Source organism: Lepisma saccharinum, chromosome 25, assembly GCF_977018435.1.
Source record: "Lepisma saccharinum chromosome 25, izLepSacc3.1, whole genome shotgun sequence".
In the NCBI taxonomy this organism is placed as follows: domain Eukaryota; kingdom Metazoa; phylum Arthropoda; class Insecta; order Zygentoma; family Lepismatidae; genus Lepisma; species Lepisma saccharinum.
Genome location: NC_139253.1, coordinates 2,981,127 through 3,008,441, shown reverse-complemented (window position 1 = coordinate 3,008,441; position 27,315 = coordinate 2,981,127). Strand labels below are relative to the sequence as shown.

The window sequence follows — 27,315 nt, the reverse complement described above, 5'->3', positions numbered from 1 at the left end:
GTTTCTTTTACTTGCAGGGCAAACAACAGAACTCATGTGGCATTTAGAAAAATAATGGTAATTACCAGTAGCAGCTCGTGCCTAAAATAACAGGTGAAGAAGTACATTTATAGGCAATGAAAAACAAATAGTAAGTGTCAGTGGGCCCCCACAATTTAAAACGTCTTTTTGGTCTTCATCCGTCCATCTGGAAAATGGTGTCTGCAACAAATTACACACTAAGTTATTTACTGGGTTCATTGTACAAACCACAGCTCAACACATGAACACAACACACGATAGGAAATGCAAAACACACACGCGGAACAAGATCTTGCAAGAACGAAACGATTTTGCCACAACCACTGGATGCAATGTTTTCTGTCGACGATAGAACTGTTGCACCTAGATGGCGACACCCGTTCAATTCCAATGCTAGGTGACGTCACCGTTGCCATGACAACTGGCTAAAGTCTTCCGCAACCTGGCAGCGTCTGCTCTTGGTTTGTTTATGCTACGACGAACTCTTCACGTGCGTAGCGCCGAGCGGCGTATTATTTGAGTATTATCGTGTGCGTTCTGCTGGGAAATAGTTTAATTTAACAAGCAAATGAAAAATGTCAATATTAATTTGAAAATTAGGTGAAAACATCTGCACTTGTTGCACTTGGCCAGCCGCCAGTGGTAACTACAACAAGAATATGCAGCTTATGTGTAGAGTAAGAAAGTGATTATGTTGGCTAACCTTAATGTTCTTTCCCAGCTTTGTTAACACGATATATATAAAATATTGATAGTATCAACAACAGCAAAATACTTTACAACAAACCATTTTTAACAATATTAGTGAATTTTACAATGAAGGACTAAGGCACTGTGCTTTGGACTCTGACTACGGGACGGCATGGTTCAAGTCCGCCTGGATTCAGTCTCTAGGTTTTCGGCCTGTGTATAGGACCAGTGGCAACTCATGACCCCACATCACCCCATTACCGGTTAAAGATCTGCACACCTCTAGGTAGGATTATGAGAGGGAGACTCTAAGTTGGGAGATAGGTCATGAAGGCCCTTCCAGGGCCGGAGATCCACAGGTTATTATTATATATATAACAATGGAGGAACACATTACAAACACACACTGTTTTACAGTTTATGCTGTGACCCCCTAGAATATCCTATAGGTATGTGGGCATGTGGAGGGAGGGAGGAAGAAGAGAGAGAAAAAGAAAGAGAGAGAGTGTACTCTTTGTACATATGAAATAGTTGATAATTATGGAATACCAAAATATCTTCTCTGTTTGTGTGACACTATGTATTAGGAACGTGACAAATCACTTGCTGGTAGCCAGTCATGAGTTGTGAGACTCTTTTCATGGTACTTGCATGTTGGTGCCCAAAGAAGAATCTCTCTTTTTGGCATTTCAGAAATTTTGTAAGATAGTGGGTACCTGGAGGAAACTCTGGGGGGTAAAGGCAGCCAGGGGCGTGGTACTGATTACATCACCCCCACCTTCGGCCGTGGTCAAGAAAGTGTGGGGCCCTAACTCCACACCCCTTTACGCCTTCATGGCAGTGTGCAAAGCACAGGGGAGCACTTTACTTCTTTTTTTTTTAAGATATATTTAGGTGCTAAAATGAGTCGTAATTACTGTGTTAAAATTTTGTTGAAATGTGTACATTTCATGGAAAATGTTTTTGAGAAGAGCATGAATAAAAATAGGATTCTGTCATAATCCTGCATTCAATTTTTTATGTTTCATTGTACCACATTATGATCATGGTCACTGTGTTAGCAGTTGGAGAGGAAATACATGCAAGACCAGGAAATGAGATTTAATCTTTACTTTAACAAAGAATTTCCTCTTTATAGTCACACAACTAAAGAAACAACAACAACAACAAAAAAAAAGAATTTGTTTTTTTTTTGTACATTTTATACGGTGTGCAAAGAAGATTATTAGTACTGTGTATAGTGTCAAGGCATGGCTATTAAAAAATCATTGCATTGAAAACAATTATATAATGTGGACGTGGCAATGTTTGTGGAAGGAAAATGTTTAATTATTTTACAATTGTAAAGGCCCGACATACAAACATGTATTTAATATAAGGTGAACTTCTTACTCTCTAAATAGAAGTACCTACAATTGAAACGACACTGAGCATGGAAAAAATAATTTTGTTCCTCATCTTCTGTGGTAAGTACAATTGAAAAAGGGGATTGGTTTTAATGTATTATTATTTTTGATTGCAGTATTCTCTATCTTCTTTAACAGCAGTTTATTTACGATAATCCTTTTCACATTTTGATAGCCTGGATGTTATAGTGTGGCAAATTTCTTAGATACCGGTAGTCTGTGCGAGGTACAAGTTTAAGATTTCTAGTTCAACTTAGTCCCTTGGTCTCAGCATCTAAAGTCTGTTGTTCGTAAAATGTAAATTCTTACTTAAAAGCTTTTTTACATATTCAAGTAAATTTCATTTTGAAATTAGTCATGTTTGGGCAAGTTACTAAAAAGCATGTGATACAGACCTGATCTTCGTAGGCCTGATGTGAAAGCTTTGTTTTGGTGACTGTCTTTCACAGATTAAATTAAAAATTGATATTCACTAACCCCCCTTTATTTCTCCTTCTGAATCAATTGTTGACAAATAATAATCCACAGTTCAAATACACAATATGTACAAAGTGCCCTCCTGCCGTCCGATAAGAACTAATTTTCAAGGACCACATATTCCATCTTTGAATAGAACAAACTGGAACAACTTTGGTGTAACTCAGGTACATATCTACAAATATATTTTGGAAAGGGTTCTCAAACCAGTATTTCAGAAATAATAATAATAATAATAGTAAAATAAATGTTTAAAATTGTTGGTCTATTCATAATAATAATTATTAAAATATGTCAATTAATGTTATTATTATTACAAAGAAGAAGATTAGATCCAGTTGATGAAAATTAAGTTCATGATTAATATTTTATGCATATTATTATAATCAATAGTGTGCATAAATCTTTTTTGGTACTATCAATTGAAACCCTATGATCCCAGTCCAATCCTTGCATTCGTGTAAGTTCGTCAGAAATAATTAACCCTTGATTGTACAGGAAATATTAAACAAGCATATTCCGATTACTTAATTTTAGTATTGGAAAGTTTTTCAGGGAAGCGAGGAGGCCCAAACCCCCTTGACCCTCACTCTAAATATGTACATCTCTAACAAAGATAGTGTAATCTGCGATAATAAAAATCCTGCTGTCTCTCTCCCTCATCAGGTTCCCAGGCCCGGACAACTAACCACCCTACATGTGAAGAAGCCGAAGTATATGATAAATGGGAACCAGTTTGCCTTCTCAAAGGAAGAAACATAACATTCGAAAATATGAAAGCATTACAATGTTATGGTATTACTTATGGAAATATCCAAAATTTATGTAAGTAGGAAAATTATTTAATTATTGAAATCTTATTTCATCAGCTAGAATGATGCAACAAGTTCTCCCTTGCCCCTTTAGAAACTGAAGTCATCCACTATGATACATTATATACAGTGACAGTTGACTAAGAGGCCATATGCATTAATTGCTTTAGAGAAATCGTCCAAGATAAGGACTGTCAACATGATGTGTTTTTGTGTGGCTAGTAACCCTGCTATGAATGTATATATAATTTCTGTTTGCGTATTTCGTCATTTTAGACTAGTTCTTTGTCTGAGAGAGACCCTGATAGAGGGTAGAAACGTTACATGTATAGTGTTTTTAAATCTTAATAAACTTCCTTGGTCAGAAATTTTAGTATTCTTAATATGGAAACAAGGCTTAATTATATTACAAATACTCTAACACAGGGGTTCCAGAACTTTTACGTTTCACGGTGCCCTTAGTGTTTCAAGACTTTTCCGCGGCACCCAAGTCAGAATGTAGGCCTATCTAACACTTGCAATTAGTGTGGTTTGGTTGCTTGCCTTAAGTTAAAATAAACACATATTTCAAATTCAGAAACATTTTACATGTAAAAAGTAATAAATAAGCACATATTTGAAACAATCATATTATTTCTGTGAAAATATTGGAACATTTCGTAGTGTCCCTGTAAGCCATCCATGGCACCCCAGGGCACCATGGTGCACACTTTGGGAACCACAGCTCTAACCGATTACAATGGTATTGATACTTGGAAACTGAAACAATTTTAATGCAGTTCACAATATTTGTAAATTTGAAAATATATTCTTGCAACTATATCATGTCAATCTACCAGATTATGCCTTAGAATATTCATTATTCCACATAAGGTAAGCGTAATCACAAAATATATTTTTCCTCACAGTGTTGTTGCCAAAATAATGAGAATTACACAATACCAAGATATTTAGACTTTGCAAAGGGGTGACCCTTTCTCAAGATACCCAAATGACAACCTCTCTTCCACATAGTACACCCTGGACTGCATTTTGCAAACTAACGAGGCTCTGGCACCTGGACTCACGGCCAGTATAACTCTGTAGAACGTGTATTGTGTGCTGTCCTTGTTTGTTTGCGATTGTCCATTTCATCTTGTCATTATCCCTCTTGTTCTCACATGATGATATAGTAAACAATAAAAATTATTATTATAAAATATTTCAAGGATCCTTTAATATGTAGCTTGGAATGCAATTGCAAACAAAGATATGTAGTTCAAACTAAAATGTCTGCAATATAGAAGGGTACAAGACCTGGTGCCCTATAACAAGCAGCTCAACAAAGATGCTAACCATTCAAAAGGTAGTATACAGTATGCTTTCAAATGGCAATATAAATGTTTTACAAATACATTATTATTTTTTCTTAATAGCCCATTGGAATTTACTATTTATTTATTTACTCAGAGTTTCAGATACAGTCTTATTTGGCCATTTTACACTGAAACAACATAAAGTAGTAATACAAAATAACAGAAGATAAAAACAATAACAAGATGGGATAGATTTACATGTTCTTGGTCAGTAATATACAAAAATTACGTTCTGGAAGGAAAATATCTACATTCAGGGGAAGTTTGTTGTAGATTTCTGGGAGCCTGTAAAACAAGGAGCGTTGTAGAAGGGATAGCCTAGTGGTTGGGTTGTGGTAGAGTTGCAGGTTGCGCGTTTGCTTTTGGGGTACCCTAAGTGTGAATTTACTGATTAGGAGATCTTTTCTGATTTTGCCATTTATTATCTTGTATAAAAAATTCATGTCAGCTAGATCACGACGAAAGGATGGAGTGTGAATATTCAGAGCAACCATGGTGTCTGATTTGGATACATGTCGAAAAGAAAGTATTCTATGGCGAACAATTGCAAGAAAGAAACTGAGAACAGAATCTATTCTGGTGAGATTGGTTTTTGAGGCCATTGCCCAAATTGGGGAACAGTATTCAAGGATGGGCGAGATGAAAGATTTAAAGAATAAAGCAAGAGATGATGGATTTTGAATTTCGCTAAATCTGTATAGAAGACCGAGAAGGTGCATGGCTTTTTTAGTGGTAGCTACAATATGATAATTAAAAATGAGTTTTTCATCCATGATAATACCTAGGTCCTTTTGGGTGGAAACGTTTTGGATAAATCTTGCAATTTCTATCAAACGATTAACCAATATACTATTAGCAAATGCATTTCTCAAACAACATACTAATTGCAGTATGACATTTCCAGGTCATGATGATATAGTGGAGGGTGTGTGTGAAAATTCACCTGAACCAAATCCCTGCACTTTCAAGAGGACAGTTGACACCATTGTATGTGCAAGTGACAATCTCTTGTACAGAAATCGCTGGGAGGTTGAGTGCATTGCTAGAAGAAAGAACATAGGTAATGTAATTATAACTTACTTCTTGATCTTCATACACTGACTTTAGGTCTCTTAAACCACTTGTTCACAAGTCAAAACAAATTGTTTGAAAAAAAGTTTCTCAAACACTTATTCACTAGTGTGGATCTGCACATAATTTACCCAACATTTGAACCAGCACTTGAATGTAGGAAATAAAGCAGTAGTTTTGCAATTATGTGTAATTTCATGGCAAAAATTGCTTCATAATATGAAAACACCAGGGATAAAACTATGATCATTTTACTTTAGACTTCAGGGAGATAAGAGGCAGCAAATAAATAAAGATCTTCAGACAGACAGATCATGAAGTTTAGTTTACACCTTGACCAGAAGAGGAAAACTCTGCAGTACTGTCATTGAATTTCAACCATAAGAGAGCAAAGGGAATATGGGCAATGCAATCAGCTGCTTGCAATGTAACCCTACCCCTGCATTGACAAAATGTGTGGGAATCTTCAATACTTCATTCTCACTTTTATGAACAAAGAAATAATGAAAATAATATTTAACGCTTTAGTCCGAAGCAAAGTAGAATATGCAGCAGAAATATGGGCTCCTCAGGACAAAAAGTACACGCATAAAATAGAAATGCTGCAGTCTAAATTCGTAAGGTACGCCACTTATAAAGAAACAGGCATATATCCCCGATATGAATCATACACTTCCCTCTGTAAACACCACAACCTGCCTTCTCTCAGCAAAAGAAGGAAAATGCAATTGCTCTGTTTCTTATACAAAATCATGAACAATAATATTCAAGTGCAACATCTTCTAGAACAAATACACATACGTGTTCCTATCTCCAAGACACGATCCAAAGGGGGCCTCTTTTACTGTAGTAACAGAAGATCGAACATTATAAATAAATCACCTATCAGGAGAATGTGTGAACTGTACAACAGATGTTCCGAAAGGGAACCAAAATTAGACATATTTCACATGCCTATTGGGACATTCAAAAATGTTATTCAAGGAATGGAAGAATAAATGTCAACAATGTAAACATAAACGCAATATTTGTAAATATATATTTCTTTCGTAGTTTATACTCAATTACATATATGTACGTACTTTCTAGTGTGTCAATTATTTACAGGTAATTTATTACACACATAATTAATATATTTCTTTAATGTAAATAACTTCTATCCTTGATTTATCCTTGTTTATTTTATTTCCATATTTTATGTAATTTATAATATATTATATCTGTATCTTATATATATTGTACATGGTGGTAAAGATCTGATATACTGAGTGCAAAGATAAATAAGAAATGTAGAACACTGTAATTGGGCATTCGCCTGTTGTGTTTAGTAATAAATAAATAAATAAATAAATAAAGTGTTTGCATCGTCTTGAAAAATAAAACCATACACACTGAAAGTAGAGACGTAATATTTAACATTGTTGAAGTTTATGACAATGAAACAAGGGAGGGAAGTTACACATATGCCAACATGGGGCCACTCGAGTCACAAGTAAAGGGGAAAGCGAAAGGAGAAAAACAAATGACTGTCCACTTGAGTTAACAAGCTTACTGGTTTCTTCACACCTTGGTTGATCAACTGAGAAAGACAGCACTAAGCAAGACTAGGCCTTTGATGTTTTCTTATTGGATTCAATTGGAACAAAGATGAAATATTCATCGAAGCTAATGCATTTGGGGCTCCAAACATCAATGTTCTAGCCCTTTAGGATAGTTATGATGAGGATGAATGATAATTACAGTAGACTCGCGATTAACCGAGTCCCGATTAACCAAGGCTCCGGGTTAACTAGTAGTAGTTAACTAGTAGTTTATTACTAGTTAATTACTAGTAATAAATAATTACTATACAGTTTTAAGTGTTGTTCCGTCATTTACGATCTATTAGCACATTATCTCCGTATTATCCGAGTTTTTCCATATCCGAGGTAGTCTGGTCCCAATTAGCTCGGATAATCGCGAGTCTACTGTATGTGACTTGACTTACTTATTTCCTGTTACTCGGCTACGGAGCATAGGGCCTCAACGAAGCATCGCCAATGGACTGTTTCCAGCAATCTTCTGTATCTTGTTCCAGGTCTTTCCTGCTTCCCATATTTCTTGCTCTATTGTTCTTCTCAAACTCATTCTTGGTCTTCTCTCCTACATTGTTCTAACATTCCAAAACCCCACAGCATTTTCTTTTTAAGTCCAAAGGTCGTCAACAGTTTGTCCGTCCGGCTATTTCCTCGTTTGGTTTCTTTAATAATCTATATTTAAGGGTAGTGGGTTATTGGCCCTCTGACCCCGAGTGCCATGATGGGGCTGCCATCTTTAGGCCTTACCACTTGCCACTCCACAATGTGGGACACAGATGCAGATGTTCGCATTTGTTTGTTTGGAACTGGGTAGGAATATTAGGATAGGATATCTGCTGGTAGAAAAATCTACCGCTGGCATAGCTCTCAGCCTCAACAAAGCACGCAAACCCCTCTGCCTGCATGGTCAGTGCTACTTTAAGACGGCATTCCCTGGAGGGGTCTACTGTATGTGGAATAGATTAAATAACATCCTCTAATAAAACATGCATGCCCTTTAGGAACATCAACCCGTATCTTTTAGGCCATGAGGCAATTGCTCAATGTTTTCACACAATGAAATGGCAACAATGAATACTGTACTTTCTACTTTCATTTCTATTTTTCCTCTTATTGTTGTTACTGTTTACTGTATGTAAACTTATTTTATGTTGCTTTTCTGTCACTTTTTGCTGCTTATGACAATGATGATTATTATTAAGAAAGGACACTCACAAAGATCATATCAGGACTCAAACTCAGGATCCTTTGGAGGCAGGAATGTTAGTCAATCAGCATACTCCACCACCAAAGTGACAATATGGCACTTTTTATTGGTCACTTCATTAGTTGCCACTGCTGAGCTACTTGATAATAAATTCAAATACAGGTAAAGGTGATGTTGTATCATGTTTTTAATCAATTTAACTTTAACAATTGCTAATGATAAGAATTTTCACATATTAATGTCGCTCCAGCTATGGGACACATGCACGTTTGAGTCTCCCGGGTCAAGTGTAACAACCATTCCTGAGATTGTGTACGAGACCTGGTCATAGAAAACCTACAACAATGTCTGGGGTTCATCGTGCTGTCCACAGTCACCTCGTAACTGGTTAGATGATCTGAGGCTGGCAATCGGTGGTAGGCACTGGTTCTCATGGGAGTTATGCCATGGGTTTAATATTACTGTCACTTCGGTAGTTTTGAAATATGGTATCTTCCACTCATAAAACTTAAATTAAACAAATAAACATTAGACTGGACTTGGTTAAGCCTACCAATACCTTAATTTACCTAAAAACACACTTTCACTAAAAATGAATTCTCTTTCTTTCAGATTTAAAAGTGGTTAATCGTGGGAAGTGTAATACAACATGTACTGAATATACAGCTTATTATAAACCAGTTTGTACAAGTACGGGTGTTATTTTTCCAAGCATTGAGCAACTAATGTGTTGGAATTTCAAAAATCCAAAGTACAGTAAGTAAATAAAAACGATATTCTAGTAGTAAGCAAGCAGGTAAGTCAACACCTGCATTAAATAAAAACCTGGCTTTAGCGAGAAAATGTCCTGGTCCCTTCCAATTCTGTTTAAGGCAAGTTTCACTGTATTATGAAAATATGTATTAGTTTGGGTTTGTTAATAAACAATTTAAATTCACAAATTATTTTTCTACATTACATATTTAATAGACCTCTCTATCTCTGCTTTAATATCCACACCTAAGGTAAATTGTCAGTCCTTAGTCTATAAATAATAGGGGAATGCTCATATGCTTTACGAAACTATATTACCCACATAAAGCAGTCTAAGGGCAGTGGCACGGTTTTGCATCAGAAATGAAGTATTTTGACTTATATTCTAATTAAAAAGACCACATTCTTTCCATCATGAAGTTTTCTGTAGCATTATAAGAGCTTTTGCATCGCTCTCTTTCCAACATTCATTTTAAACACATATTTTCTGCATACAGTACTAATAGTATTAGATGCCATGAGGACACCATATCTTAGGTTTTTACTAGGGCTGAGCCGATACCAATACCGATATTAGTTGATATTTTTCCACCAATACCATTATTTTTGAGTCACTAGAAGCACGGCCAAAACCAACATTTGTTTCTTTACAACGGTTTGTTCACCTTTTCCAACTTACCTTTGGCTTTGAAGGAAAATAAAAAATACGTATTTGTGCATTTGCTAATTGAACATGGACTCAAGTTCCGTGAACCTATTTGTAATCTGTGAGCAGGTACATGACAAAGATCCATACACAGACAAGACTCGCGGTCAAGTATGTTGCAAATCAAGGGTAACGTGAAATTATCCCCATAGGAGTTCCTTCGAAGTCTATCAGGCTTTGTTCATACAGATGTGGTCTCGTCTAACAATAATTCCAATGAGGTCCCGGTAGGCAACGAGGCACCTGACATATTGTGGACAGCGGCAGCTCTAAGGGGAAAGCCGCCATGTCATAGCTCTACCCTCAGAGAAAGAAAAAAAACACTTGCTTTGCCAAAATATAGTTAAATTAATACATTTACAAACGAGAAGATTCGAATCTCATAAGCATTCGAGCTTACGGCCATCTCAATTCCTGCAGCACATCCCCAGCTGTTCTCTCACTTGCTCTGGGCCAACATAGTCTGGCCTGTGCGCAGAGGCATGAAAAAGTCTCCGCAGTTAACGAGCGAGGAGGTGGTAGCCCTGTGGTAGCCATAAGACAACCAGCCGTGCCTCTTTTCGGCTGGCATGACGTGAGAGCTTTCGCATTGTGTTGACATAGTTGCAAACTTCACAGAGAAGTGACTAATGCTGACCGATTTGTAATACTCGTTGGAGAAGTAATTCGCGAGAAAGATACTTTCCTGCATACTTGGCAAGAACGAACGTACTATCTTCCCCAAATTTATATAACCATTTAGATAGATACGTCTAAAGATCCATAGTGTTACAACTGACGTTGACAATATTGAAGACATTTTCTGTACAAAAGAATTGCCTAAATATCAAAGGGAATTCGCATCACCAGGGGATTTTTTACTTTAATATTTGTAAAAAATCACACAGGAAATCTATCAGTATAAGAATTTCACTTGGAGATATAATTCAACTTGTTGCATTGAATTCTAAAAATTGTAGATCTACAGTTCATTTAGCAGATAATCATATTTCAGTTGTTAGTAACAACGATTGTTGATGTACCGTCTGCCATGCTGGGGTTGCAAATTATAAACAAAGTAAGGCGAGAATACCATGATCGACTCGGTGTGTCTAATTGTTCAGTGTTTTTTTTTTTAGTGAAGTGAAAGTGTCCGATGGTGTGTGAAAGGAAGGGTAGTTAGTAAAGATGAGTCAGATTAGAACATTATTACATACACCGTTTTCCAAGGTACTATGGGATATTAAATTAAAAGTTAAACAACTTGGCTGTCCCACCCCAGATTTAAACATCAATTCTACTTAAAAATATTAAAAAAAATGGTAAAGGTGACAGGCGTCGAAATTTTAATAGTCCCATTTATTGCTTAGAAACTCTGGCCGACCTCCACACAGCATGCATGCTTCGACGCCAGGGATTGCGGGTTCGAATCTCGGCCTGGGCATCGGTGTTCTTTGTGAGTGTTCACTCATCCTTATCTTCGCGATTAGCCAAAAGTAGTACAGATGTGAAGTAAAATAAACCAATCTTAGGAACTCTGAATTTTTGTCTGCAATTTTAGTAAACAAAGCTCCATTAAAATTACCTCTTCATTAGACTTCTATGACATATGCTAGCAAAAATTTTTCGATTTCTTGATCACGTTGGCACTACCCATCATACTAGCTGCCAGCCACCACTGATTGTGGATATCTCTCTCTTGAGAAACCTCCAGCAGTGAAAACAGTCATCGCCCATCTAAGTGGTGGACGTGTCTCAGACATGGCACATAGCATACTGCTGGAAATTCCTTTCCAACTTTAGACTTTTATTTGTTCCGACATGGATAACTGGGTTTCATCAGGCATGTTTCGGCAGCACAGGGAAAGCGGCAAGGGAATAATTTTCTTTGAACTAGAGTTGATGGCAGTTACTTTCTGGAAAGTGTAGTGATGGGTTTGGATTTCCTTCCACGCCAAGCGATAGAACTATGCATTTATTTGTTTAGAAATCATTTGCCGAAAGAATGTATATGTCGAAAGCAAAGTCACGTTGGAATATCAATGTACTGAAGTCAATCGCTTGATATAGAAGCAAGAGACTGGAAGTTTTCATTCTCCCCTTACATTTCGTTTACTAATTATTATCATCTTTGTTCAAGGACAAAAAAGGGACGAGATTGGTTTCACATTACAACTTCACTGTTAGTTGTGTCCGGGGCTGGTAAATCTCCAATTATTCTTGTGTCCACGGATGATTTAATGTTAGTTTGGAAAGAGTGTTTTAGAGGAGATTGGAGAGGCATGATCTTATTTTTCAACATTTGGGGGGGGGGGGGGGTTACACGATTGCCTCTCTCTTAGCTTCTCATAATATTTCTCTAATATTTGAAACATCTGATCAATTGTCACTGTTGAGATGCATCATTTGGTGGGTTAATTTATTTACCTTCTCATAATTACATATCTGCAAAATGTAATAATACTAAACACACACACACACACACACACTTTTATATATACTCATATATGTGTAATAACAAAGGCTAGTTATTGAAATTTGAATTATAGAAGTATCGGTATCGGTGGGTATTGGTGGGAGTATTTGTTCAAAGTGGTATCGGCTCAGCCATAGTTTTACTTCCTTGTATTTTGTGTACATGAAAGTTAAGAACATTTTATTAGGACAGAAACTTTTATATCACATATAAACTGGTAAATACAGTGGAACCTTGATTTTACGTTTTTCAGGGGATCAAACTGAAAAAAATCTTAAATTGCAGGAAAATGTAAAATCGAGGAAAAATTTATAACATTTTGTTTCATTGGGACTATCAAGATTGAATGTTTAATGCAGGAAAATGGAAAATTTTGTACTTAAAATTGGGATTCCACTCTACTACTTAGATAGTACAGGGTGAGCATAAAGTCTTTCCCTGATTATGATTTTTTTACATTGCGCCTCAGTTACAGGAATTTCAACCATGGGTAGTGTTTCAACCACCACACTGGGAGTTAACTGTTTGCCAGTTCTTGCACGACACCTTTCCAGACAGATGGATCGGTAGAGACAGTCCCATATCATGGCCACCACATTCGCCGGACATAACCCCTCTTGACTTTTTTTTATGGGGTTACGTTACAGACACAGTGTTTAGTTCACCAGTTCCCGATATGCAAACTATTCAGACACGAATACGGGATGCTATAGAGACGGTGACGGAAGAGATGTTGGCAAAGACATGGAGAGAAATTGGGTATCACCTAGACGTTCTAAGGGCAACAAAGAGAGCAAATGTCGAAGTGTAGTGAAGAGTACTGATAACAAAACATTATGAGTTAAGATACCATTTCCAACAAACTGCATATCTGTATCTAGCATAGTTCTTTAGCAATAAAAGTTTGTAATCAGGGAAAGACTTTATGCTCACCCTGTATATTACTACAATAATTCCTTCTCAGTAGACATCCTGTTACAGACTAACATTACATGTAATGAAGTTATTTATTTTTTAAATCAATAAACTGATATGCATTTGTTCATTTAGAATATCAGATATCTGAAGATGATAACTGCTTTAATGTGACTGATGGGCCTTGTAAAGGTAAAGTACAAAAGGAAGCCGTGTTTGAGGTTCCCGTGTACTGTGCCACAGATGGAAGAACGTATAGAGGACTCAACATGATTAGATGTATGAGAAGACGAGGAGTAGGTAAGATATGGGACAATTTTCTTTTATTAAAATGCTTTGCTTTGTATATATGTATATGAATGTACCTAGGAATATGGGTTAACTCATTTCAAATTACAAAAAAAAATTGAGTTGTAACTTATTTGAAAATCGTGTTTCAGTGTGGGATCACACCTGGATCATGTTGTATATTGTGGAAATTTTCCCAACAATATCACTGCTCACCCAGCAGTACCTGGGGAGAGGGCCTAAGGATGATCAGAGAGTGGAGCTCATAGATTGTTTGATTGAACTGGGTTATGTGACTTTTCTGCTACTTTTGGCTAATTAGGATGATGGACGAAGGAACAGTACACACAAACACACTTGGACAACACAACACCAGCACCCTACTTTAAATATCCAATATGCAAGTTCATGGCACAATACAATACATGAAGGAAAAATTTACTTTTCCTACATACTTATGTATGATATAATCACTTAAATTCTAAATAATTAGAAATGTAACTTATGCTATATATAATATTTTTTTTTCCTAAAATATCATTGCCATTGTAATAATGTTGAAATAATTGGTTTTGCATAATAGCTTGATATTAAAATATACTGTAATATGTATTAATAAACAAGTAAATAAATGAATTTTTGGAGCAAAGTATTGGTCCTTACATATTTTCTTTTTTTTAGATATAGATGTTCTACATGAGGGAGACTGTACAGTTGAAGAAGTTGAAAGTCTAATGTCCACAGCAGAAATTTGTGAATTCTCAGACACATATGGAGGAACTAACCCTGTATGTGCTTCAAATCATCGAGATTATGAAAGTGTATATAGTTTCCTGTGTGCTGCACAAGTGTCAGGTAATTTTCTGTTCAAAAATAAAGAATATTTGAAAATTCTATCAGGGACCATTTGCTTTCTTGAGACCACTCTGCAACGTGGACCAGCATTCTTGTGTCATTACAAAATTCTGAACACAAAGCAACTATCTAGTCCATGAATGATGTCAATGGCAGAATGATGTGGGAAATTGTATTTTCACTATATTTAGCGGTATCACCCATAACTAGGAAAACAAGGTTACCTATCTTGTAATTTATAAGCAATAGTCTCCAGTTATAGTGCTAGTTTTGCAAGCAACCCAGTTCGGTATCTTTGACACAACCCCAGAGGAAGCCAACAGGACACATATCTGGTTCGAAACCACCACCTGCTTTTCGGAAAATCGCTGTTGTCACTTTTGCCTGAAGTTTTTAGACATCCATTCATTCACTGCGATGTTATACTACCAAGGTCTTTATATTGTACAAAAATAAAAAATAAAAAAAATAGCATAACACAATTAAACAACCTGACAAAGAAAACGCAACCGTAACCTCACGTTGAAAAATATCTAAGGAAACTGAATTTGCAACATCTCATTTACTCCACGTGGACTTGACAAATACTGTCATTTATTGGATGGACGCTATTGGTGGAAAAGGTTTGAGAGGATGATTTATTGAACTCCTTGTGGACTTGACATATGGTTGTTACAGGGAAAACTGATCTTTTGGAACTTTCTTTGAGCGGACGTATATGCAAATCAACATCTATACAAAGTTCAGCATTAATGGAAAATTATGAAGAGCTGTAGATGTTTAGACATGCACCACTTGCAATTACTTTATTAGTTTTCTACAGTTGCAACTGATATTTCTGCAATCATTGAAAGTTATACGTAATACATCAATGAAATTGACGGGAACTGAAATGAAGTGTGTGTCCATGTCATAGGTGTAGCTAGAACTTTATTTGGGTGTGCACAAAGAAAAAAATGAGGTCTTGTACCTTTTTAATACACTCTGTAAAAAAAAAAATAGCATCACTTCATTATTTTTGGTCGTCAGCATTTCGCTCTTGAATTATCAGTTGTTTTATTGATTTAATTCAACTTGTCGATTTGTTTTCCTAACAATTATATAAACCACTATATCTGTACAATATATTTTTATTATTTAAGTCATAGTTACGTACATAATGCACTTTACAGAACTAATAACAAAATTATTGCAAATATAGCTTGTGGAACTTTTCGCACAAAGACAATTTTTCCAAGTAAAAAGATTGAACAAAGGTTTTAAATGCATCATGATATGTCAATTTGTAATGATAGTAAGTAAATACATTGACTAGTACTTAGTGTGGGCACCCCTGGCCTTCCTAAGTGCTTCCAACCTTCGAGGCATGCTGTGAATGAGATTTTGACAATATTCCACCTCAATTTCATTCCAAACATGTACAATTGCTGCCATAAGTTCCTCTTTTGACCTGTATGTCTGATTACCAAGTTTTTTACACATCATAGCCCACACGCTTTCTATAGGATTTATGTCTGGAGAGTTGGGCGACCACCGAAGTCTTTCAATATTCATATCATGAAATCAGTTATTCACCACCTGAACATGGTGACAGGTTTTATTATTGTCTTGAAAAATAAAGTAGTCCAAATTCTGTCCAGAAAAATGATCTCCTGCAGTTTGTAGATCTTTCAGATTCAGGATTTCCAGATATTGATCAGCCTTAACGGTCCCTGTGCAAATATGCATCCTGCCAATCCCTTTTGCAGAGAAACATGCCCGAATCATAACACTGCCACAAAACTTTTGAGTTTCTAAAATACAAGATTTTGCAAGTTCTTCTCCCTTCCGCATCCACAGTTTAACTGAGCTGTCATTCCCCAGCAATTTAAATCGTTTTTCATCAGAAAATATCACATGTTCCCAATCTGTATCATTCCATGCACCATAACGTGTGACAAACTCACGTCTAGCTTTTGCATGTACATCAGTTAGTCTGTTTTTTTTTCGTGGGACGTGTTTAGAAACACCCTGTTTCTTTAGTCGGGATACTACAGTAGCATGAGTAAGATTAACTCCCACCTCGTTTTGAAGTTTATGTGCAATTTAGCGTGAACTCATTCCTCTGTTCTTCAGTGCTATGTCCTTTATCATACGATCCAGTCGAGGTGATGTCTTTTTCTTTCTGCCACAATGACTTCTCAGTGATGATTTTCCATGTTCTTGTTGCTTTTGCAGGCACGGCTAACTGTGGATTGATGCATTTGAAGTTGTCGACCAATTTCTCTCTGAGAATGACCATCCATATGCAAAGCAAGAACCATTCCTTGCTTACGTGGTGAAATGTCACACTTTCTGCCCATTTTTTTTTTTTTCGAGAAAACACGCTCAAATACACTACACACCACCAAAACACTTCACAAATATGATAACGTATCCAAACTGTCAATAATGAACATGTAGTTTGCAACATAAAACACGTCACAAGTTGCACTACTAACAATCGTTTTACAGATTCCTGACAATTGATTACAAAGCCTTGCAGCAGTAACTGATTGCAACACCCTCTAGCGGACACTCCAAACACTAAATCAACAAAAGAATAACACCACACTACGCAGTGATACCAGACCAATGCTTCAATCAATTGATTTCAAGTTGAGCAGGAAAGATGCATGCATGCAAAACTCAAAATTGGCAACATCCGTAATAAGAATACAGTGATGCTAATTTTTTTTTACAGAGTGTAGCATATTTTGCAATACAATCACTTGGCTCTTTAACTGCACCGATGTTTGTAAAGGAATATAAATTCACTAAATGACAGTGTTGAAAATTTCTGAATATATGTAGCTAGTAGAAAAAAATCAAATTGCATAGATATTACACACACACACACAATGTTCATAAATGTTACAAACAAATACATCAAAATACACGTCATCTATAACAAGAGACGTCTGTCAAAAGGTACAATGCTCTTAAACTCATCAATAACTTCATCTACATCAATAGATTAAGCTTTTTCCTGTTCCACAAATAGCAAGAGCAGGGCTTCCAATCTATCCTGCTTCTGAGTTGCTCTTAATTTAGTTTTAACTTGGGTAAGCTTGGAGAAAGCTCTCTCACACGTGCAGCTTGTGACAGGTACAGAAGAAAAGCACTGCAGTACAGAGTAGAATGCAGTAAATATCTTCTTTCTCCAATGACATCAAAAAATCGAAAATCTATAGACACCCGTTTCATCAGCAATAATGCACACGTTTGTACCAAGTAATGACATTTTCAACTCCTTAGAAACTGCTGCTTATTTTCTCTCTTATTGAAATATCTGTCTTTAATTCTCTTTGATAAAGCAGCCCATTAGGGTGTGCCTAGGCACACCCCGTAGCTACACCTATGGTCCATGTATGTTGTGATCATCCCTTTATCCTTCCCTCTTATGACCATTCATCCTCATCTTTAAGATTAGCCAAAAGTGGTAGAAAAGCAAAGTAAAATAAATCATCAATCAACCATTATTAACTGCAACACAAAGGAAAACAGCAGCCAGACTGGTGATTTTCGATTGATTGAGGTTATGTTCTTAAGTCCACTTTATGCACAGTAAGGCTAATCGGGACTGGACCTACAATTTAAAGTGGGATCCGAAACACTATGTGACTCCACCAGGGTATCTATTAGGGAGGCCGGTGAATGTATGGCCCCTATGTGCCCAATGAACTGCTTGCACAATTTGGCTACTGTTATCAATCACTTTATATAACCAATCGGCTCTTATCTTTGAAACATGCCTCATAAAATTAAAACTTCATGGCATAACAACCTTTTGAATTGTTCTTAAGTCCACTTTATGCACAAATAGGATAATTAGGGCAGGATCTACAGTTTAAAGTGGGATACGAACCACAGTGTAATGAGCCTCCTCAGGTATCAAACCCAAAACCACTTGATTACAAGGCAATTATGTTATCACTATGCCATCAGGGAGGCACTAACAGCCTTCTGAGGACCAAGGTCCATCAAGAGACTTCTCAGTGGGTGGGGTGTGGTCAGCCCATCAAATCTCATTGCTTTGTTTCCTGGCTTTTGAGGCAAGAGTTAGTTACCATTGCTTTCAAGTGGCTCCCCTGGGTCAACATTGATATTCTGGAGTTCCCAGTGGGAATCAAACGGTAGCCTTGTTTCCATGACAGGAAAAAACACTACATATATTGACCAAGTAAAAAACATTTAACCGTCCTGATAGAGGGTTGAAACGTAACGTTGGTAAGGTTTTTTATTTAATGAAATATAGACTGCCTTGTCAGTGGCGTGCCCAGGACTTTCGAAAGGGAGGGGATATGTACACTTTTTCTGGTAGTCAGCTCTCATTTTGCCATCTTTTTCTACCCTTGACGTTTTCTTTTTTAGGAATACTGGGCCAAAAGAGGGGGGGGGTTATAACCCACACCAACCCCCCTTGGGTACGCCACTGTGCCTTGTTCAGCACTGAAGGTTTTTTTCAGGAATCAAACATGGGAGTGATTGTACAATGGCAAAATGTAAAAATAATGTGGGATTTATAGATAGTAGGTAGTGAAATTTTTTTTCTTTTCTTCCAGATTTGCGTAAGGTAAGTCCTACTTTTTGTGGACGCCTTGCTGACAATCTTTGTGACAAACCAATAAATGGGGACGGAACATTTTGTGGGGAGGACGGAAAGACCTACAACTCGTGGCAGCAGTACCAATGTGCATTATCAAAATATGGCTGTAAGTAACCACAATCAGTTCTTAGTGTCTTGCAATACTATAGAATTCACACCTACATGTTTACACGAAAGTTTTTACACCAAAGTCACAAGCAACACAGCTTAAACATTCCCCATTCACATCAACTCTAGTGCAGGAATCACCAAACTGCCAAAATATCATATTTTGGAAAGAGAACCTTATGCACTTTTAAAAATATTTTTCTTATTCATGTTAGGGGGAATAAAAAACGTGGTTGATAATTAGAAGAGGTAAGTGAGTTACTAAAATGATTTCCACGAAACTTACTTGTAAATGTTCTATTAATTTCGATGGCCTCTGCCATCATCCACTTGGGAAACTCAATGCTTCACTGTTGGGTTGACTTCCGGTTCCTGTTGTTTCCTCGCTTACTGCTAGGGGTGCTGGTGTAGCCAGTTCGTCTGCTGCGTGTGATAGGTTCGAGTTGTTGCAAAAGCAGGAGCCAAACATGATGTGCCTGACCACTGTAGATATTCAGATCGTGCGGAAAGTGCATAATTGCGTGCGTCTCTTTGATTTTTGTGTCAATCAGTGTGTGCGCTGTATGCCTAACTGAAACTTTTTGGATCCTGTGTTGGTTCAACTTGAGGTGCTTTGCTAGTCTGGTAGTGGGTTGGGATTTTTTTTCATGAGATAAGTGCTGTTGTATTCGTTCGTTGATGGATCTGCCAATGTAATGCGAGTTGCACTCACACTGGGCATCATATACTCCCGGGTTGTCAAGCGGTGAAAGGAAAGATCTCTTGTGTTTGCTTAGGACACTGGCAATTTTGTTCACTGCTTTGTGAGCGAGTTTGATGTCATACTGTTTCAGGGTCTTTGCTAGGTGGCTGGATATTGTCTAGTGGTAAGGGAAGGCAATCCATTTTGTTATATTGCTGCTGGCTGGGTGCTGTTGGTTAGGTTGTCGCACCTGAATTTCAGCTTTGCTACACTGATTTTAGTAACTCACTTATGTCTTCTAACATTGGTTATGCAAAAGGATTTAGTTTAGTTTAATACGAAAGCTAAGAAAATATTGTAAAGGATGTGACAGACTTGGGTTCGAGTCCTGATTCAGCTTATATTTCTTTCTAATCTTTTTCACTGGATCTTTATCACAATTAGCAAAAAGTGACGTAAAACAACTTAAATCAATAAATCTACAGTAGATCTATGAGTGATAAATAAATATTGTAGCTTTTTTTTCTAGTGACAGATAGCACAATATTCCTACGAAAAGCCCTGGAATACTGTATACGTAACCCATGTAAGTTACTGAATCAAGTGAATAATCTGAGGCTGCTCTACTCCTTCCGACCTCTTTGCGGTACAGATAATATTACATACAATGGAATTGCTGGCTTCTTCTGTGCACTTAAGGATAAGCATCATTCAGGTAAGACACATGCTTATCGGAACAGCCAAACCTTAATTATATACAAATAAAGTGACCTCTATGATGCAATAGGCTTTTGAGGGGTAAGGTCAGGCAAACGGCTTATCCTTGGGTAATGTCAGGACATCAAGTTGTAGTCACTGTTTAATGGCTTTCAGGATCAAGTCCACTACCACAGCTTTCACCCAATCACTGTACCAACTGCTGCACTGGACCAACACAAAAATTATAGAGCTCCCACTGGGAATCAAATCTTTGACCGAATACTTGGGCCACATATTTATGGTAAACAAAATATCAAGATTTTGGTACAAAAACTAGGCACATTTCGGGATCAAAAGTGGTACATGCGGTGTTAAAATGGTGACAAAAAATAAATTTGATTTTAATAACTATGCTTATTACACAAAATAAACATTTCCCTTCCAATAGCATATTTACGTGATTTTAGAGTATTAAGTTTATTCCTGTGAAAAGGAGTCCCCATTTTTGCTTCACAAATATTTACAGCAGAATTAATCAATTTCCTACGATTTACATAACTTACAGGATAATTCAGACTTCAGAAAGCATCGTGTCTGTAAATAAACTATAAAACGTTCTATTAAGAGTTTATCTTGCATGATTTCGTGACATAACATGATTGGAAAATGCACCTCACACCTTTAAGGAACATAAAAAATGAACATTAGGGTGTATCAGTTCACATTTTATATTTTTGTCAAAAATGAAATATGCATGCCCCTACGATTACACTGAAAGTGATAGTGCTAACCACTCAGCTACATGGGAGCTATAATTTTATGCAAATACAAGGGATGAATCAATACTCGAATGAACTTAATCACCAACACTACATTAGATGGAGCCGGTGTGATATAGTTGATGGGGCATCTGGCTGCCACATGACAGACCCACCAAGTGGCTCTGAGTGGCACCATCAATTAAATGGGTACCTAGGAGCCAAGGCAGCTGGAGCAAGGTGCTGACCTCAAAAAAATCGCAGAGATGGAGAAAGTGTGGGGCCCAACCTCCTCCTTCATGGCAAGATGCAACGTGCGTGGGGAGATTTACCTTTACTTGGCTGTGTATCTGATACTATTCTGGAGCCTGGATACATTACTGTTTGCAAAACAAAGTGGGGTACTTCAGTGATTTATCAACACACACCCAATGCCTTCGTAACTGCCCACAAATTTTCCAAGAATTTCTCCCCTACAAGTTTTCAACCAAAAAAAAAAATATATATATATAAATTTGTTTGGTGCTAAATATGCTTGTACACACCCTAAAATCCAATCTTACACCCACTCCAGATGGAAAATTCTGAATGACCACCTGGAACACTTTCAGTCTAAATATCCTGGAAAATGCACAACTTTGTACCAACATTGTGTGATAAGAGTTGTTTTCGTGATTAACTAGTAAGACATTTAAATATTCTTAATTCATACATCTATGTTTTAGATCTGGCACAGTTGCAATGGAATTACGATAGATTAAAATTTATTAGAAATATTCTAGTCTAATTTCCAATCTTTACAAGTTTTCAAGGATAAGCAATGCCTAACCACAATACTAGAAATGAACATGGAAGTTTGGGAAAAAAAGTTCTATCATTCACATGTAGGAGTTTAATTATACTGATAAAAGCAACAAATCAGATCCACCTAACCTACTGATGTATGTATATAGGAGCAGAATGGAATAGTCATCCTGCACAAAGGACACAGTAAGTAATCAGTTAAGTGTTCTTAAAACTTTGAAGATGTGACAATCTTAAGGGAATTTTAAATCTGACCTGGGAAGTGTTCCAGGTGGGCTGTGGTTGCAAGAATAAAACCTGTTTTGCACAAGTTTCAGGAATTCCAATCTTTTAAAAATTCTATGTGGACTGTTCTAAGGGGTTTTCTCAGCATTGTCCTCTGTTGTGTGTTTATAAAACTTTGAGTATTTGAAAATGAGCTGCTGAGTTTGATTCCTGAACTTGCCTTAATCAAATATGCCACAATTTTCAGGAGTGAGGGGAGTTGGAACATCCTTTATAAAATATATATTGTTTGGTATCGACTCTGTTTTAGTTCCACTGCCAGTTTGTAAAACTTACAACTACCAAATATTCATTATCTAACATTGTAAACTTTCTATTTGCAGGTCTCAGAATCAAGCACAAAGGCCCTTGCTTCCAATTTTATGATCAGTTGCAGGCAACGAAGAATAATATTGAATGGAATGAAGTTACTAATAATAATAACATTATTGTATGACGACATATATAATCTGAAGTGATACTATAAAATTACATGCTTAAAAATTATTACAAATAGTTTTCTTTGAAGGGAAAAGTAATGAATTTCTTAAGTTATGCAAACACACACACACAACATACTCTGATACTACGAGCAGTCCCAAGGGTTGGACCTTGGACTGACACAAGTGAAGTATTTTTTTTAATTTCCTCTCCTTAATAAAAACTACAATATTACAAATCTGAATACATCCGCTTCAAATTCCTTTCAGAGGAAGATGGGAATCTTCATGTGATTTGTTTTCATTTGTCTAGATAATTGCAACAGTTTGTTGCCTACTAAGCCAGCTGTTATCCTGTTTTTGCAGAGGCACGATCAAATTCTTTTTATTTTTATTTTAAATAAATAAATTAAATCATTTTCAATATTTCTACAATTTCATGAAAACAAAAATCCCTGTCTTTTACAGACAAAACCAAATTTTCAGACCATATCATTTAAGGCAATAAATGGACATTAACGTGAGTGTAAAAAGTAGGGATGTGACGAAGCTGAAAATTTGCCGATGCCGATGTACTCACCAATAATTTTTGTAACCGATTCCGATACATAAGATTATTAAACAGAAATGGGATGTTATTTTCAGCATGACAAAAATTAATTTGCTATTTCCATTGTATATCATATGTATATACATATATATTCTCAAGAGATGCGAATGTACATTTGCATCTACAAAATGTTATGTGAACCTTTAAGAAGAACATGGATTCTCAAGAGATTTAACATTACTACACAAGCAGTTATTTGAAATGCAAAATGAAATCCTGTTCTGCCAGATTCAACTTCAGAAACACGAGATTTGGAAGCACTTCAGGAAGTAACCTACTTCTTCTCTTATCGCAAATCTGTTCAGCAACATTGAACACTCAATCACTGAATCCTGATGCAGCAGGTATACCCAAGTATTTTCTCAGCACTTGCTTCAGGTTTGAATACTCATTTTTTAATTTCCAATACAACAGCAGATCCTGGTTCAGCAATGTACTGTTTTATTTCCGATTTATAGTTAGGTTGATCCACTGAATGAGAGTTTGCAATGATTTTATTACAAAAACTCTACAATAATGATGAATCATAACCAAATTTTCAATAAATCTTACAAAACTAAAATATAAAACTTATTAGAAGGTAAAACTCTAGTATAATCTGTACCGGTTTAAATATCGGATTTTTGCCGATGCCGATGTGTCAATTTCTGCCGATTTTCATACATCTGTAATCGGCTTCGGCACATCCCTAGTAAAAAGGTCACTATACTTATCTAACATTCACACTTTAGAATCACACCAATTTGTACCCACAAAAAATATAAAACATATCTTCTCTATTTGTACAAAACTTTATTTCTCATTGTTACACAAATAAAAAATTAAATTGACTAAACCCTTTGGAATTAAGAAGAAAGCTTTCAAAGTACTCCAAACCCAGTGTAAAAATATTCTCCTCTGTAGCAAATTTAGCCACTGTTGCTAGAGACTGCATTCTGTATTATGAGATTTTATAATAAAAAACATTAATTTTTCCAGTACATTTCTCAGACTTTTCCAGATTGATAGACACCCTATACTGACATCTGAAGTGTTCTTTAATTAGCATACACCCACACTTTTTTACTCTTTCTACTTTATTCTTTGAAAATGTCAGTGTAAAACTGGCAAAATGTACTTTTCTATCTTCTATTGTATGCTATTTCATATAGCAGAACTATTTTTGATAACATATAATATATGGAAATAATGTCATGCTGGAAATAACAAAACAATTTACAGCCAATGAACTACTTTCTTTTTGAAAGAAACCTACTTTTTATCTATTATGGTTTTATTCTTTAACACTGGGATGACGAAGGATTTGATACCCCCTAGAACAGCAGAAAGGGGTAATTTTGAGCCCTTGTAGGAAATGCATTTTAAAATTCTAATTATTTTAGAATGAGAACATATTTTTAATTTATATAATTTTCTGTACTATATGTATTACAATTTAAGTGTTTAGGTGATTTGTGATACATTTTGATCGATACATTATATTTATGTATAAAATAACTGAATACGCCAGAATATGCAACATTTCACCACGAGAAACTGCTACTTGATGGGACATGTTCAGAGAAGTCCTTCCTGGTCCAAGAAGACTACCTACACGACATGTTAATTGTAACAAGTGGGAACATGCTACAGACAGGATGACACAGGAACCGCAACATAACGCTGATATTGCTGCATGCATAAATGAAAATTTACTGGGGTCAAATTGCAATATACCATCTTAAAAAGGACCAACAATTATGAAAAGTAAAAAAAAAATAGAGGAAAAAATAAGAAAAATGGGATAGTTATTAAAGAAACGGTGAAGGTAGGGGTCATTTTTTTTACCCCTCCTGCTGTTCTAATGTTAATCAGGGATGGAAAAATCCAGATATTACACCTGAAGACCTAAAAAATCTGAATTCATCATCCAAATAATCACACATTGGATTTCTTTCTCTATGTATGCTTACAGTCGGCAGGTGTGTGTGTGTAATCTTTGGGTTTTATAACTCTAGTTTAAAAGACTGGAAAAATTATTTTCCTCGTTGATTTTCTTCTACTAAACTGCAGTTAAAAAGCAAAAAGATTGGACATTCAGACAGTTTGAATATTCAAATGTCCAGATAATCTAGATTATTGCTGATTTACAGAATGGATAAATTGAAATCTTAATACCTATGCAGGGTGGCCACTGTAGGACCATGATATAATTCATGTAGGATTCCCAGTTTTCAAGGCAAACTTTCCAAAAAATTAAGGGTACAAGCAGATGTTTTCTCTATTTCAACCTTACATTACCGCCTCTCACCACACATACAAAAAAAAGAAAGGTAAAGTACTCCCCTGTGCTTAGCACCAAGCTATGAAGGCATATAGGGGGTATGGGGGTAATGCCCCACACTTTCTTGATCCGGTCGTGAGTGGGGGTGATGTGATCAGTAGGGAACGGAACTTTATGTGCTAAAAAACTCAAAAATATTTATTTTTTATGTGTCATAAATGTTGAAAATATGTGATAAAAACAGGAAAATATGTGACAAAAATAAAAACATTTGGTAAAAAAACAAACTATAACATGCATTTTAAACACCTGAAATTAGTTTCTAAATGATTACCTCTTAGCGAGCTATTTTTTGGAAGAGTTGCAGTGAATCACCATAGTTTTTCCAAATTCTCCATTGTAAATCTGTGACGATTATCTCTAAAAAGCATCTTATATTGTGAGAAAGATCGCTCCACGTCACAAGAAACAATTCTTGCATATTTGAAGCATGAAATGTCACTAACGCCGAAGTTTTCCAAAGCTTCCTCTTCCTCTACTTCACCTCACATGCAATTTGGCACATTGTTTGAAAACCTTGGTTTTTCCCCAAAAATTCTGTACATTTAGACATTTAGATCCAATGAGTTCTTTCAGTTTCGTTTCTACTATACGGACTTCACCAATGGAAGCTGCCAAAGTGTTCGCGGACGATTCAAGCTTTCATATGGAATTAGAGAGAATGGACAGGTTTGTTGAAATGTAGGCCAATTCGACTTTTAAGGAGGGCTCCATCAACAGTTCTTGCAGAATTCTTCTTTGTTGAGATCATTTACAACAGATACAATTTTTTTCAAAGTTCTGGGCATAACATCTGCATCGCGTAACTACAGGTGTAGGGGGAAGGAGAACCTCAGGACATTTTTGTTTAAAAATGTCTATTCTTCTAGGCGACTTGATAAAAACTTTCTTCCCATTTGAAACCAGTTTATCGACATCGGGATAAAGAGCTCTTATCTTTTCACATATTCTATGCAATGCATGCGCCACACATGTAACGTGCACCATTTTGGGGTAGCTAACGGCAAGACCACTGCATGTAAGCTGCAGCATCTGTCAAGAGAAGAACATTGTCAAATTTTATGCCTTCCGGCCACAATAGCTGCATTGCTTCATTAAAAAGCCTTGCTATCGTTACGTGTAGCCAGCCCCAGCTACTTACAGCTATTTTCTCCCAATAGGATCGTAGGCGAGGTGCCAGAAGTCTGCCAGCGAAGGTGTTCAAAGACAAAACAAACCTAGCACTCTCGATATGAAAGAGGTGCGGAGAATAAACATTTTTCCTTCGAGGATTTCGAGGTAGATGAAGTCAATGAGCGATTTTATGTATTTAAAATGAAAATTCGCAAAATATGTATTTACATACAGAAAACTGGAAAATATGTGTTTTTATGTAAAATAAAATTTGCTGTGTTGACATATAAGGCTATGAT

At 36.3% G+C, this 27,315-nt stretch overlaps 1 protein-coding gene across 2 annotated transcripts; it reads left to right on the top strand.

The window, feature by feature from the left end:
- Window positions 1–1,949: 1,949 nt before the first annotated feature.
- On the top strand, window positions 1,950–23,017 carry LOC145978686 (serine protease inhibitor dipetalogastin-like). 2 transcript variants are annotated; one of them, XM_083111464.1, is made up of 9 exons: window positions 1,950–2,177; window positions 3,261–3,419; window positions 5,666–5,821; window positions 9,229–9,372; window positions 13,581–13,745; window positions 14,415–14,588; window positions 19,172–19,321; window positions 20,535–20,720; window positions 22,875–23,017. In XM_083111464.1, the coding sequence occupies exons 1-9, from the start codon at window positions 2,144–2,146 to the stop codon at window positions 22,985–22,987; spliced, it is 1,281 nt and encodes a 426-aa protein (XP_082967590.1). In that variant the 5' UTR covers window positions 1,950–2,143; the 3' UTR covers window positions 22,988–23,017. The 2 variants fall into 2 exon arrangements, with proteins under 2 accessions (XP_082967590.1, XP_082967591.1); XM_083111465.1 differs by lacking the exon at window positions 20,535–20,720.
- The last annotated feature ends 4,298 nt before the right edge of the window (window positions 23,018–27,315 follow it).

Excerpts from the sequence above, each read along its gene's own strand:
- LOC145978686 (XM_083111464.1), top strand. The coding sequence starts at position 2,144 with ATGGAAAAAATAATTTTGTTCCTCATCTTCTGTG. Across the intron at positions 14,589-19,171 it reads GTGTGCTGCACAAGTGTCAG|ATTTGCGTAAGGTAAGTCCT; the intron begins GTAATTTTCTGT and ends CTTTTCTTCCAG. Across the intron at positions 19,322-20,534 it reads TGCATTATCAAAATATGGCT|TGACAGATAGCACAATATTC; the intron begins GTAAGTAACCAC and ends TTTTTTTTCTAG.